The sequence below is a fragment of the Wyeomyia smithii genome, chromosome 3, assembly GCF_029784165.1.
Source record: "Wyeomyia smithii strain HCP4-BCI-WySm-NY-G18 chromosome 3, ASM2978416v1, whole genome shotgun sequence".
In the NCBI taxonomy this organism is placed as follows: Eukaryota; Metazoa; Arthropoda; class Insecta; order Diptera; family Culicidae; genus Wyeomyia; species Wyeomyia smithii.
Window position 1 is genome coordinate 140,462,154 of NC_073696.1, and position 13,266 is coordinate 140,475,419.

Genomic DNA, 13,266 nt, shown 5'->3' on the forward strand with positions numbered 1-13,266 from the left:
ATGTCGCTGTTTGGTTGTGCGCACTCGCTTGTCGAGATTGTGGTGGATGCCATCCAGGACCTTCCGCCAACACTCTTTCTTCTCCTCTACACATCTATGCACTACACACTCAGCTGAACTATGGTATTCTATTTTTCCAAGCAATTTCATATGGAGTGGGTATAACTGCTCCTCCACTTCTGATAGCTTTTTATGTTTACACTTTCTTTCCTCAAGAAGCCAAATTTTCTTCGCACTACTTATGGCTCTTTCACTGGTTTCACTTTTGGTGATGGTAGCATATTGATGAACTTGGGTATAAGCTTCCTTCTTCTACAGCGGGTTAGAAATTGGATGTGGAGTTGTAGCATTCTCTTTTTTGTAACCAATCGGCCATAAAGGCGAAAGCACTCTGCGGTTGTGACCGACATTTCACTTCAATATTTGGTATTTTCGTGCAACGTAAGAACTAACATCACTCATACGACGCGATGCGGGACAAAACACAACACTTATCGTTCTTACTACATTTAACATTTTAAAAATTTTTACCTTAAAACTCGACCGGTTTCGGGCGTAATACTGCCCATCTTCAGGAGGAGAGTCCGACTGGTTACACTTCTTTATACGTTGTTCGTATACGTCAGAGAGCAAAGAGATGCTACGGGATTCTCCGCTTTAGTATGTTAAATAGGCAGGATGTGATGGGGGGATCGTCTTCGTTCATCAGCGGTTCTGTCGAATTACTGATGTGAAGCGATTCCTAAGCATTTAAGTGGGACGTTTTTCTTACGTTTTTAATAATTTTCGCGTTTTTCCAGTCTATTTGGTGGTCTAAAGTTACGGTGTGGGCGGCTACACTAGATTCGCAGGACTTTGCATTATCAACGGCGTGTTTATGTTCTTTGATTCGCACTTTCACCTTGCGTCGAGTTTGCCCGATATACACCGAGGGACAATTCTGGCATGGAATCCGGTATATTCCGGAATGCTCATCTGGGGGAACTTTGTCTTTTAAATTGCATAGCAAGTCCCGCAATGTGTTTTCGCTTTTGTGCACGATTTGAAAATTAAGTCTTCTCAGTGTATTTTTTATTCGGTTGGTTACTTTGGGGTAGAATGGTAAACTGATCCTTTTTATTTCACTACTTCCGGGCAATAGTGTGGTGATTTGTTGTTTCTCTTGTTTGCGTTTTTGTTTTCCTAGAATTTTGTCCACGAATCTTTTGTCGTAGCCATTTATTTCTGCTGATTTGTATATTTGTTGCTGTTCTTTGGCAAACTCCTCGGCTTCCATTGGCACATACCCGATAACCCACGGAAAAAGCGTGAAAAATTCTGTAGATTTGGTTCAGCAACTAGAAGGGTTCAAAATTAAGCGAGGGGAAATTATGGTATCGTTCGATGTCACAGCCCTTTTTCCAAGCATACCGGTTACCGACGCGTTAAAAAGCTTGCGCCAGCATTTAGAACGCAGCCGGGTGCCACATCACCACATGGAAGCTTACCTTTTAATTGCTGAGGTATGTATGAACCAAAACTACTTCACTTTTAGAGGAAAATGCTTCAAACAGACGTTCGGCCTAAGTATGGGCTGCAAACTATCACCGCTGTTAGCCAACGTTTTCATGAGCGATTTCGAAGAGGCCGCGGGAAAAGAGAATTATTTCCCACGAGTATGGAAAAGATACGTGGATGATGTTTTTGCCCCGGTGAAGGAACGCTACCTACCCCAAACATTAGATCTGCTCAACTCCCGCCACAACTCAATCAAATTTACGGTAGAGCGGGAAGTTGAGGGTAAATTGCCCTTCCTAGACCTGATGATCACCCGAAAGGAGGATGGCACATTGAAGTTTGGGATCTACAGAAAACCGACGTCTACCGACCGTTATATAACGTCCGATTCCAACCACTTTGGGGGACAAAAACAAGCAGCCTTTCATGCCATGGCCCACCGGTTGTTTAATGTGCCAATGGAAGCCGAGGAGTTTGCCAAAGAACAGCAACAAATATACAAAGCAGCAGAAATAAATGGCTACGACAAAAGATTCGTGGACAAAATTCTAGGAAAACAAAAACGCAAACAAGAGAAACAACAAATCACCACACTATTGCCCGGAAGTAGTGAAATAAAAAGGATCAGTTTACCAGTTCATCAGTTTGGGGTAGTAGTTACCCCAAAGTAACCAACCGAATAAAAAATACACTGAGAAGACTTAATTTTCAAATCGTGCACAAAAGCGAAAACACATTGCGGGACTTGCTATGCAATTTAAAAGACAAAGTTCCCCCAGATGAGCATTCCGGAATATACCGGATTCCATGCCAGAATTGTCCCTCGGTGTATATCGGGCAAACTCGACACAAGGTGAAAGTGCGAATCAAAGAACATAAACACGCCGTTGATAATGCAAAGTCCTGCGAATCTAGTGTAGCCGCCCACACCGTAACTTTAGACCACCAAATAGACTGGAAAAACGCGAAAATTATTAAAAATGTAAGAAAAACGTCCCACTTAAATGCTTGGGAATCGCTTCACATCAGTAATTCGACAGAACCGCTGATGAACGAAGACGATCCCCCCATCACATCCTGCCTATTTAACATACTAAAGCGGAGAATCCCGTAGCATCTCTTTGCTCTCTGACGTATACGAACAACGTATAAAGAAGTGTAACCAGTCGGACTCTCCTCCTGAAGATGGGCAGTATTACGCCCGAAACCGGTCGAGTTTTAAGGTAAAAATTTTTAAAATGTTAAATGTAGTAGGAACTATAAGTGTTGTGTTTTGTCCCGCGTCGCGTCGTATGAGTGATGTTAGTTCTTACGTTGCACGAAAATACCAAATATTGAAGTGAAATGTCGGTCACAACCGCAGAGTGTTTTCGCCTTTATGGCCGATTGGTTACAAAAAAGAGAATGCTACAACTCCACATCCAATTTCTAACCCGCTGTACAAGAAGGAAGCTTATACCCAAGTTCATCAATATGCTACCATCTACCAAAAGTGAAGCCAGTGAAAGAGCCATAAGCAGTGCGAAGAAAATTTGGCTTCTTGAGGAAAGAAAGTGTAAACATAAAAAGCTATCAGAAGTGGAGGAGCAGTTATACCCACTCCATATGAAATTGCTTGGAAAAATAGAATACCATAGTTCAGCTGAGTGTGTAGTGCATAGATGTGTAGAGGAGAAGAAAGAGTGTTGGCGGAAGGTCCTGGATGGCATCCACCACAATCTCGACAAGCGAGTGCGCACAACCAAACAGCGACATTGCCAAAAATTACGGTCTCTCGAAAATACACAGGCACAAGGAATGAAGAGATGCGCGCCACAAATGATAGACAACTTCGTGGTCAATCTCTCTTCCACGCAGTTTACACAGGCTGATCTGAAGCTGCTTAACAAAGGCCTGAATTTTGCCGTTCCCCCACAGTGTGCCCCTCTCGCTGATATGGTCAGTAATATTGAAGCTGCTATTCAGTATGAGAATTTCACACTGCAATCAGCAGTACGGCAGAATGTTAAACAATGTATCTCACGAACGGTCAGCAATCGAAATAGTACAGAGAATAACAGTTTTGAGATGTGGTGTACGATCCGCCAGTTAAAAACACGCAACGTGATTTATTCTCGTGCGGACAAGGGAAATGCTGTTGTGATTATGGACAAGGGAGACTACGAGTCCCGCGTCTGTGACATGATCAAAGCCGGTCCGTACGAGGAACATAAATTTAAAAACGGCAAACCTAGGGATCCTCTGAATGCGATGGTCGAGGAAGTAAATTTCGCGCGACAGAAAGTAGCACATTTAATGGGTGAAGAGAGACTCGAGAGGAAATTTCACGTCCCCAACCCGATGGTGGCTTCGCTATATTGCCTGCCGAAGATCCACAAAAATCCAGTTGGAATGAGACCGATTTTCTCCAACATTCGCACACCAACCGAGAAAATGGCAGCGTGGTTGGTGGAAGAAATGAAAAAGTACCCGATAACCCACGGAAAAAGCGTGAAAAATTCTGTAGATTTGGTTCAGCAACTAGAAGGGTTCAAAATTAAGCGAGGGGAAATTATGGTATCGTTCGATGTCACAGCCCTTTTTCCAAGCATACCGGTTACCGACGCGTTAAAAAGCAAGCGCCGGCATTTAGAACGCAGCCGGGTGCCACATCACCACATGGAAGCTTACCTTTTAATTGCTGAGGTATGTATGAACCAAAACTACTTCACTTTTAGAGGAAAATGCTTCAAACAGACGTTCGGCCTAAGTATGGGCTGCAAACTTTCACCGCTGTTAGCCAACGTTTTCATGAGCGATTTCGAAGAGGCCGCGGGAAAAGAGAATTATTTCCCACGAGTATGGAAAAGATACGTGGATGATGTTTTTGCCCCGGTGAAAGAACGCTACCTACCCCAAACATTAGATCTGCTCAACTTCCGCCACAACTCAATCAAATTTACGGTAGAGCGGGAAGTTGAGGGTAAATTGCCCTTCCTAGACCTGATGATCACCCGAAAGGAGGATGGCACATTGAAGTTTGGGATCTACAGAAAACCGACGTCTACCGACCGTTATATAACGTCCGATTCCAACCACTTTGGGGGACAAAAACAAGCAGCCTTTCATGCCATGGCCCACCGGTTGTTTAATGTGCCAATGGAAGCCGAGGAGTTTGCCAAAGAACAGCAACAAATATACAAAGCAGCAGAAATAAATGGCTACGACAAAAGATTCGTGGACAAAATTCTAGGAAAACAAAAACGCAAACAAGAGAAACAACAAATCACCACACTATTGCCCGGAAGTAGTGAAATAAAAAGGATCAGTTTACCATTCTACCCCAAAGTAACCAACCGAATAAAAAATACACTGAGAAGACTTAATTTTCAAATCGTGCACAAAAGCGAAAACACATTGCGGGACTTGCTATGCAATTTAAAAGACAAAGTTCCCCCAGATGAGCATTCCGGAATATACCGGATTCCATGCCAGAATTGTCCCTCGGTGTATATCGGGCAAACTCGACGCAAGGTGAAAGTGCGAATCAAAGAACATAAACACGCCGTTGATAATGCAAAGTCCTGCGAATCTAGTGTAGCCGCCCACACCGTAACTTTAGACCACCAAATAGACTGGAAAAACGCGAAAATTATTAAAAACGTAAGAAAAACGTCCCACTTAAATGCTTGGGAATCGCTTCACATCAGTAATTCGACAGAACCGCTGATGAACGAAGACGATCCCCCCATCACATCCTGCCTATTTAACATACTAAAGCGGAGAATCCCGTAGCATCTCTTTGCTCTCTGACGTATACGAACAACGTATAAAGAAGTGTAACCAGTCGGACTCTCCTCCTGGAGATGGGCAGTATTACGCCCGAAACCGGTCGAGTTTTAAGGTAAAATTTTTTAAAATGTTGAATGTAGTAAGAACTATAAGTGTTGTGTTTTGTCCCGCGTCGCGTCGTATGATCAATCAATGTGTTGATTTTTTTTAAAGTGGCTGATGACGGGTCAGTTTTTATCTCCTCGTATGTGTCTACGTCACTCAATAGGTCACCCATTTTTGCTTCATACTCTGTGCGATTCATGACTACAAGCTGCTTTCCTTTGTCCGCTTTTGTCACTACGATGTCGGTTCTCTCTGCTAAAAACTTTCTGCTGCGACACACCTCCTTGCGTATCCACTCATTATCGCTGCAAAACGGTTGCTTGATGTAGTGTATGTGATTGATCACAGCATCCGATACTCCGTATCTCATATTGTGTCCGCATTTGGTTCCCACTGTATCACGCTTTCAATTCAAACAGTAATCGAACGTATGGTGGACTTTTTAAATCTGGTACGTTAAAACTACCACCTAGCTGCAAAGTACGTGTTACGTAATCAGGCAAAAGAACATCTGAAAAATTCCTTATCCATGATGAGCCCTGTGCTGTGCTGTGTTGAATTTTATCATTTTTCAACTTTTCAAGCTTACAGATCTCTCTGGTTTTAGTGGCATTGAACACTGTTTCTGCTTTTCGCTTTATCGTGGCCAGCAGAGTTTTGAAATCCTCATCAGATACATTTCTCTGGATATAACGGAAATCTTCATTTGCTGTTGTTTTTATTATACCAAGGCTCCGTTGGCAATCGGAGATGAGGACGCTTAGCATATTTTGTTTGTATTTCGTAGTTATTGCTCTTGCTTTTTGTACCGACAGGTCATTCACGATGTCTAATTGTAGACAAAAGTCAAAAGAGCGGGGGATAAGCTTCGATCTGCGACAATTTAAAAGGAAGAGTTTTCTATTCCGTAGTTTTGATATCTTCACTTGTTGTTTCAGAAACCGTCGTACTATAACTTCAACATTTTCACCATACCGCTGCCCGAGCGATTTCACGAAAAACATGTTCGGACGTTTTGTTAACAATCAATTCTTTGTCGAAATCATTTTTTTTCGTTGAGATCATCACCGCTTGATTTTATATATGTTGGATAGTCGACAGTTTTCGGTGAAAAGTAGACTTAAACCTAACCTAAATTAATCCACCTAGTGGTGCAGAAACCTTTGTTATACTAACTATTATTTTATACATATTTGGCCAGTCCCTTTCAAATCGTATACCATCATAAGTCCAATTTCAATAATGAATGAAATGAATTTGAAAGATAGTTTTCAGAGAGTTAACCAAAGACGATCATTGAATTAAAGCTCGACGTGGTTTTTGCAAATACAGGTCGGACTCGATTATCCGGAGACTCTATTATCGATTATCCGGAATTTCAGACTCAATTATCCGGAATTTTTTTTTTTTTTTTGGTGTCCGTTTTCAATTTTTATTCCAGAATTTCGCCTTTACCATCCCTTCTGGCATATTTTTTACCATTTCAGTCACTTCCGACATGTTTAGGACATGTTCGAATCAAGTAAAAATAATCAATGTCCAATTTTTTTTTGCTTCTTAAAATTTTACCCCCCTTCGCCTCAGAAGTAACTTCGGGTTACGTCACTGCATCATACAAATAAAATGAAGAAAAGAAATATTTATTTTATGTTCGTTAATCGCAAAATTTCAGAATTTTTGGTGTGATTCGATTATCCGGAAAACTCGATTATCCGGAAGGAAAATTTTTTTGATGTTCCGGATAATCGAGTCCGACCTGTAATATGAATGTTATGTTGAATGAATGTTGTTAGTGGTCCCCGTGGCTCTGTGGTTAGCGATGTCGGTCGGCTAGCTCTCCCACTCGGTTGTGATATCGAGTTCGATTCCCTATTGAGTCAAGAAACTTTCCGAGCTGGAAAATTTCTTGACTCAGCACTGGGGCACGGTGTATCGTTGTACTTATCCTACACATGCAAAATGTGCCAAAAACAATATCGATAACGAATTCTTTCAACTATAATCTAGTTGATCGAGACCGCTAAGCGTGCGATATTGTTGTTTATGAATGTTATCACTGGAGTACATGAGTCTTATTTTTTTCGATCACAAACCAATTTTTAAATGCTGGCTAGAAGTAATTGATTTTTTTATTTGAGATAATCGAACGTGGGGAAACAGTAATAGATAACAATGATGCTGATTTCACACTAGAATAGCAAACATGTATGTTAGTTTAATGCGGTTCTACTTATTCGCTTTATTTTCAGAAATCGCAGGACCTATATTTATGAATCAGCATCAAGTTTTTTACGAATTGAAGCAAACTTCTACAAACCTGCACTCGAAATATAGTTTAGAATCATACAGGAAAAAATATAGCTGTTGATGAAAGTTGTCAATTTAATTCTATCTCCAATGCGTTATCTGAAAATGAAGGTTCTTCACGATCTTTGAGAATTTTGGATTTTCAGAGTGTAGGCGAGAACATTATTGTTTTTGAAGGCCTAGGCTGTATGAAAAAAACCGAAATAAAGACTTTTTAAATCTTGCTGCGATAACGGGAAGTGGAATAACATGGATACTCTGTTTGCACTTAGTCTTAAATTAGAAAGCAATATTTATATCTTACATGAGCATATTGTATCATTCATAGAGATAAGTGACTTTTCACCTGCGCACACTAGTAAACGTGTATAGCCGTGTAGAGTTGCTTCAACACTTTTTCCTAATTTTGCCGATTACGTTCACCAGCTACTTTAGATTCCTGGTCACAAATTTAATACATAAAATAAGTATTCAACTGAAAAATTTTCCAGGTGTTTAAAACGTAGCATTGCAAACAAAACAGCGATTTAATTGTGTTTTTCTCAACGGGTGGCACTAACACATTCGTACGTAAAGAGGTCTATACTGCCGGTACCCGGATAACTGTCCCATAATGAAAAACAGCATGTTGAGAAAACGGCGATTTAATATTATCCGTGAATTTTCGGATTTCCAGCAATTACATTTAGAACCAATGACCATAACAGTTTCATGACAGCACAAGTTCATCGTTGAGAACAAAAAACCATGGATGGAATAGGTTTTGCGTTATATAACTTGAAAAAAAGACAAAATGGGACAAAATATGCGGGAACATTTCAAAAGTACTCGCATATTTTGTCCCATCACATATAAATTCAACCAGCAACCGGCAATATCATTGGCAACGTAGATTGTACTACAGAAAAACAACATTAGTCTAGCTAATTAAATGACATACTTCTATATGCCTAAAATAATCCGATATACACTAATCTGGAGCAAAATTATATGTTTGCAGTTCGTACCACTATGCAGTGGGACTGTAATGCGGGTACTTTCAATATGGGACAAAAACAACTTGGTATTTTTCCATGTTTTTCCATACAAAAGTATCAATTTTAATTTTTTTCCAGAATATATGATAACAATTAAGTCGATTCCCGATGATAACTCAAAAGTGACCAAAATCAGTATGGGACAGTTATGCGGGAACCGGCAGTATACATCTTTGGTAAAGCTTTTCAAAATATCTGCATCACTAATTGTGTTACATGTGCAAACTGTGGGATCATATTTTGCTACAATGCTTGGCTCCCGAAAGCTGTAAATGTTTCTTACTCTTCGCAAATCTAGGTTCAACGTAAAATTTAGTATATATTTTATAAGAAGTGAGGACGAGAGCTTCGGAAGAAAAGGAGCTAAGTAAGCATTGCAGTTTCTTCTAAAATCTGGTTCAAATTTCCAAGGAAAAGCTTATGGGTAATTTATATACACCAGTTAAGACGCACTACAAAGAGTGTAATAAATATGAAAAGTTGTCGATGATTGTTGATTTCCTTAGAGAAAAAAAGCGATACGAAAATAGAGGGATAGAGAAGAGGAAAGAGCAGTGAGAGAGAAAAATTATCCAGAAAGTAAAATATCCCATGTCTAAAATAGACTTTGGTTAAAACTCTACAGTTCAAGCAACCTATAAAAGATCGCACTCAGTATGATTTTCAAAGATCTCTGGGGCTTTTATTTGAGCATGCGAACATCAAAATCGGAATAAGCGTTCTGTAAAGAGAGTTTTTTTTGTTACTTTTCTTTTTTGGGTCGATTTTGATATACTACACATATAAACAATATATTTACACATACATACGTACAGGCACACATACACAAACATACAAAAATTGTTCAATTCGTCGATCTGAGTAAATTGGTATACAACACATGGCTCTCCGTGCCATTAATTTTGCCTTAAAAGTTAAATTTCTTATATAAAAAAATACTCTTTGATCAATATTTTAAAATCTAAGCCACTAATCAAAAATCCACTCGGTAGCATTCTGCGGGAGCACAGAAGCTTTCGTTTGCGTATAAGATCATTAAAATCGGATATTGCGTTCTGTAAGAAAGGTGCGTTAGTATTTTGCGGCACATACATACAGACAACATACATACAAACACACACACACACACATACACACACACATACACACGAACAGACATAGCTCAGTTCGTCGAGCTGAGTCGAATGGTATATACGATTCGGCCCTCCGGATCATGGATCTATTTTGCGTTTTTCGACCGATTTTATAACTTTTGTTTAGTATAACAAAGGTAATATTATAACAAAGGTAAAAAGCAATTATATCCGAACGTTTCGACCTACTTTATTACAATTTTTTCGGTCATCCTCAGCGGATTCTAAAATACACTTAAATACAATTCTCGTTTTTAATTTAACATGGAAACACTTACTTGCTACACAATCTAGGTTATACCAGCGTTTCAACTTCAATCTATCTGTTTTTTTTTTCCCTATACGATCTGACAGCAATCGATAGTAAAAGAGAAAGGAAAAAAACAGATAGATTGAAGTTGAAACGCCGGTATAACCTAGATTGTGTAGCAAGTAAGTGTTTTCATGTTAAATTTAAAACGAGAATTGTATTTAAGTGTACTTTAGAATCCGCTGAGGATGACCGAAAAAATTGTAATAAAGTAGGTCGAAACGTTCGGATATAATTGCTTTTTTAAGTCTACTTTTCACCGAAAACTGTCGATTATCCAACATATATAAAATCAAGCGGTGATGATCTCAACGAAACAAAATGATTTCGACAAAGAATTGATTGTTAACAAAACGTCCAAACATGTTTTTCGTGAAATCGCTCGGGCAGCGGTATGGTAAAAATGTTGAAGTTATAGTACGACGGTTTCTGAAACAACAAGTGAAGATATCAAAACTACGGAATAGAAAACTCTTCCTTTTAAATTGTCGCAGATCGAAGCTTATCCCCCGCTCTTTTGACTTTTGTCTACAATTAGACATCGTGAATGACCTGTCGGTACAAAAAGCCAGAGCAATAACTACGAAATACAAACAAAAAATGCTAAGCGTCCTCATCTCCGATTGCCAACGGAGCCTTGGTATTATAAAAACAACAGCAAATGAAGATTTCCGTTTTGTCCAGAGAAATGTATCTGATGAGGATTTCAAAACTCTGCTGGCCACGATTAAGCGAAAAGCAGAAACAGTGTTCAATGCCACTAAAACCAGAGAGATCTGTAAGCTTGAAAAGTTGAAAAATGATAAAATTTAAAACAGCACAGCACAGGGCTCATCATGGATAAGGAATTTTTCAGATGTTCTTTTGCCTGATTACGTAACACGTACTTTGCAGCTAGGTGGTAGTTTTAACTTACCAGATTTAAAAAGTCCACCATACGTTCGATTACTGTCTGATATCGAAAGCGTGATACAGTGGGAACCAAATGCGGACACAATGAGATACGGAGTATCGAATGCTGTGATCAGGGTTGATATTTGTTGACAGTCTTGAGTAAATGTGAAAAAAACGCATCCAGAAACGTTATTTTTTTACAATCCTTTCAGAAATCTCCCTTCCCGCTTTTTGCATAGAATTGAACTGTCAAAACACCTCATTATATTTCATGCGATGAAAGCAACACAACAAAATCAGTTTATCAGTCAACGAAGATTGTCAAGGCATCGGTCAGTGTCAGTGTAAAAGTTTTTCGGTGAGGTTTATTTTGGTAGAGTGGACTGTTTGTTTTTTACTTTTTCGCTTTGAAGTGAAGATCACTTGGTTGGATTTGTCGTCAAATTTTATTCCGTAACCGTGAACGATGCGCGCGATCTATTTCATCTGAGTATAACAGCACGTTACTAGGACGAAAATCTAGTGTATCTGAAAGAGTGCTGCGATCATTGAAAGTGAAAATTGAAAATGATTGGCTATAATTTTCGAAGAATTTTGCTGGGGAAAATGACTTTTATCAGCACTGGCTGTGATCAATCACATACACTACACCAAGCAACCGTTTTGCAGCGATAATGAGTGGATACGCAAGGATGTGTTTCGCAGCAGAAAGTTTTTAGCAGAGAGAACCGACATCGTAGTGACAAAAGCGGACAAAGGAAAGCAGATTGTAAAGACTGGAACGCGCGAAAATTGGTCAACAAAAAAATTGTTTCTTACAGTCAAAATTCATAATACACAAATCTTTTTAGTTTTCTTTTGGTAGTTCAACTCATATATTTAAAGGAAAAAATGTTCGTTTATTATTTTGGTTCGCCAAATCCAAACTGCCGTGCCTTCCGCTTAATCCCTTTCATTGAATTTTGTACAGTGGTCTTATCGACCATATTCGTCGCCGAACGCAAGCTAGATTTATTCTGCTGCTCGTTTTCGATGGATTTATTAGTGTTTTTGCTATTCCGTTTGACCAAGTCTCAATACTGTTCGATAGGGCGGAGTTCTGGGCTATTAGGAGGATTGTGGTTTTTGGGTACCACAACCACGTTGTTCGTATCATACCACTCGATCGCCTTTTTTCCATAGTAGTAGGTTGCCAAGTCCGACCAGAACAGCCCAGGTCCGTTATGTTGCTCTAGGGATGGTAGCAGCCGGTTTTCCAGGCATTCCTGGACATAGATCTCTTGTTTGATTGTTTCGTAGTGATGGAAATGCCTCTTTTTAGACCACACGTGTATATGGCCTGTCAAACGAGGTATTTTCTCGGGAACTTCGATAGTTTGATGGTTTTGAAAATTTAGACCACCTTTCCTTTATCTGGTACGGTATAAAATTCCTGTCCCGGAAGCTGCTTGAAATTAACCTGCACATAAGTTTTGTCATCCACAGTCGAACTTTGTAAGCAGATTACAGTTTTCCGGACCACCGCTTTGCCTAGGCCTTTGTTCAAAATCTGGGTTCGTCACCTTCCACGTCTTAAACGTCGACAACCCGGCTCGTTTCTTGGCCTGCTGCACATTATTATGGGAGACAATGAGCTTGCTAGTGATGTATCTGATGGAGAGGTTAGGATTCCGCTTATATTTCGCTGCCACCTTATTTATCATTGCTGCCACATCCGAATTACGATTGCCGCCGCTTCGAGGCCTCCTGGCGGTCGACAGACGCTCCTCGAACACTTCCAGCAATTTTGCCAACCTGGCGTGCGAGAACGTCGGATTCTCTTGCTGCGCGAGCAAAATTTTGATACGCTGTTTCTCTTGCTTGGACGCCATTTTGAAAACTGAAGAGCAGCCGGTGAAAACTCATTTTGGCAACCGTTGTATATACACTCAACTTCCAAATGCAACATTTCAAGGTTTTTTTAATGCATTTTTAACCGAAATACACCAATTTGAAGTCGACCAATTTTTGCGCGTTCCAGTCTTTAGTCATGAATCGCACAGAGTATGAAGCAAAAATAGGTGATATCTATTGAGTGACGTAGACACATACGAGGAGATAAAAACTGACCCGTCATCAGCCACTTTAAAAAAAATCAACACATTGATTGATAAATGGTCAAATGCAGAATGGATCGATCAGAACACAAAGTTTAAACTAAAATTGTATTACT

The 13,266-nt window shown here is 39.7% G+C and overlaps 3 protein-coding genes across 3 annotated transcripts; 2 read left to right on the plus strand and 1 right to left on the minus strand.

Annotated features, from left to right (window-relative positions):
• Positions 1–742: 742 nt before the first annotated feature.
• LOC129728614 (uncharacterized) lies at positions 743–1,276 on the minus strand. Its single transcript, XM_055687064.1, has one exon. The coding sequence runs from the start codon at positions 1,274–1,276 to the stop codon at positions 743–745; it is 534 nt and encodes a 177-aa protein (XP_055543039.1).
• A 292-nt stretch (positions 1,277–1,568) lies between these two features.
• On the plus strand, positions 1,569–2,611 carry LOC129728615 (uncharacterized). The gene is made up of 2 exons (XM_055687065.1): positions 1,569–2,164; positions 2,224–2,611. Exons 1-2 carry the CDS (start codon positions 1,569–1,571, stop codon positions 2,609–2,611), a joined length of 984 nt encoding a protein of 327 aa, XP_055543040.1.
• A 704-nt stretch (positions 2,612–3,315) lies between these two features.
• LOC129728616 (uncharacterized) lies at positions 3,316–5,271 on the plus strand. The gene has a single exon (XM_055687066.1). The coding sequence runs from the start codon at positions 3,316–3,318 to the stop codon at positions 5,269–5,271; it is 1,956 nt and encodes a 651-aa protein (XP_055543041.1).
• The last annotated feature ends 7,995 nt before the right edge of the window (positions 5,272–13,266 follow it).

Excerpts from the sequence above, each read along its gene's own strand:
- LOC129728616 (XM_055687066.1), top strand. The coding sequence starts at position 3,316 with ATGATAGACAACTTCGTGGTCAATCTCTCTTCCACGCAGTTTACACAG.
- LOC129728615 (XM_055687065.1), top strand. The coding sequence starts at position 1,569 with ATGGGCTGCAAACTATCACCGCTGTTAGCCAACGTTTTCATGAGCGAT. Across the intron at positions 2,165-2,223 it reads GGGGTAGTAGTTACCCCAAA|CGAAAACACATTGCGGGACT; the intron begins GTAACCAACCGA and ends CGTGCACAAAAG.
- LOC129728614 (XM_055687064.1), bottom strand. The coding sequence starts at position 1,276 with ATGGAAGCCGAGGAGTTTGCCAAAGAACAGCAACAAATATACAAATCA.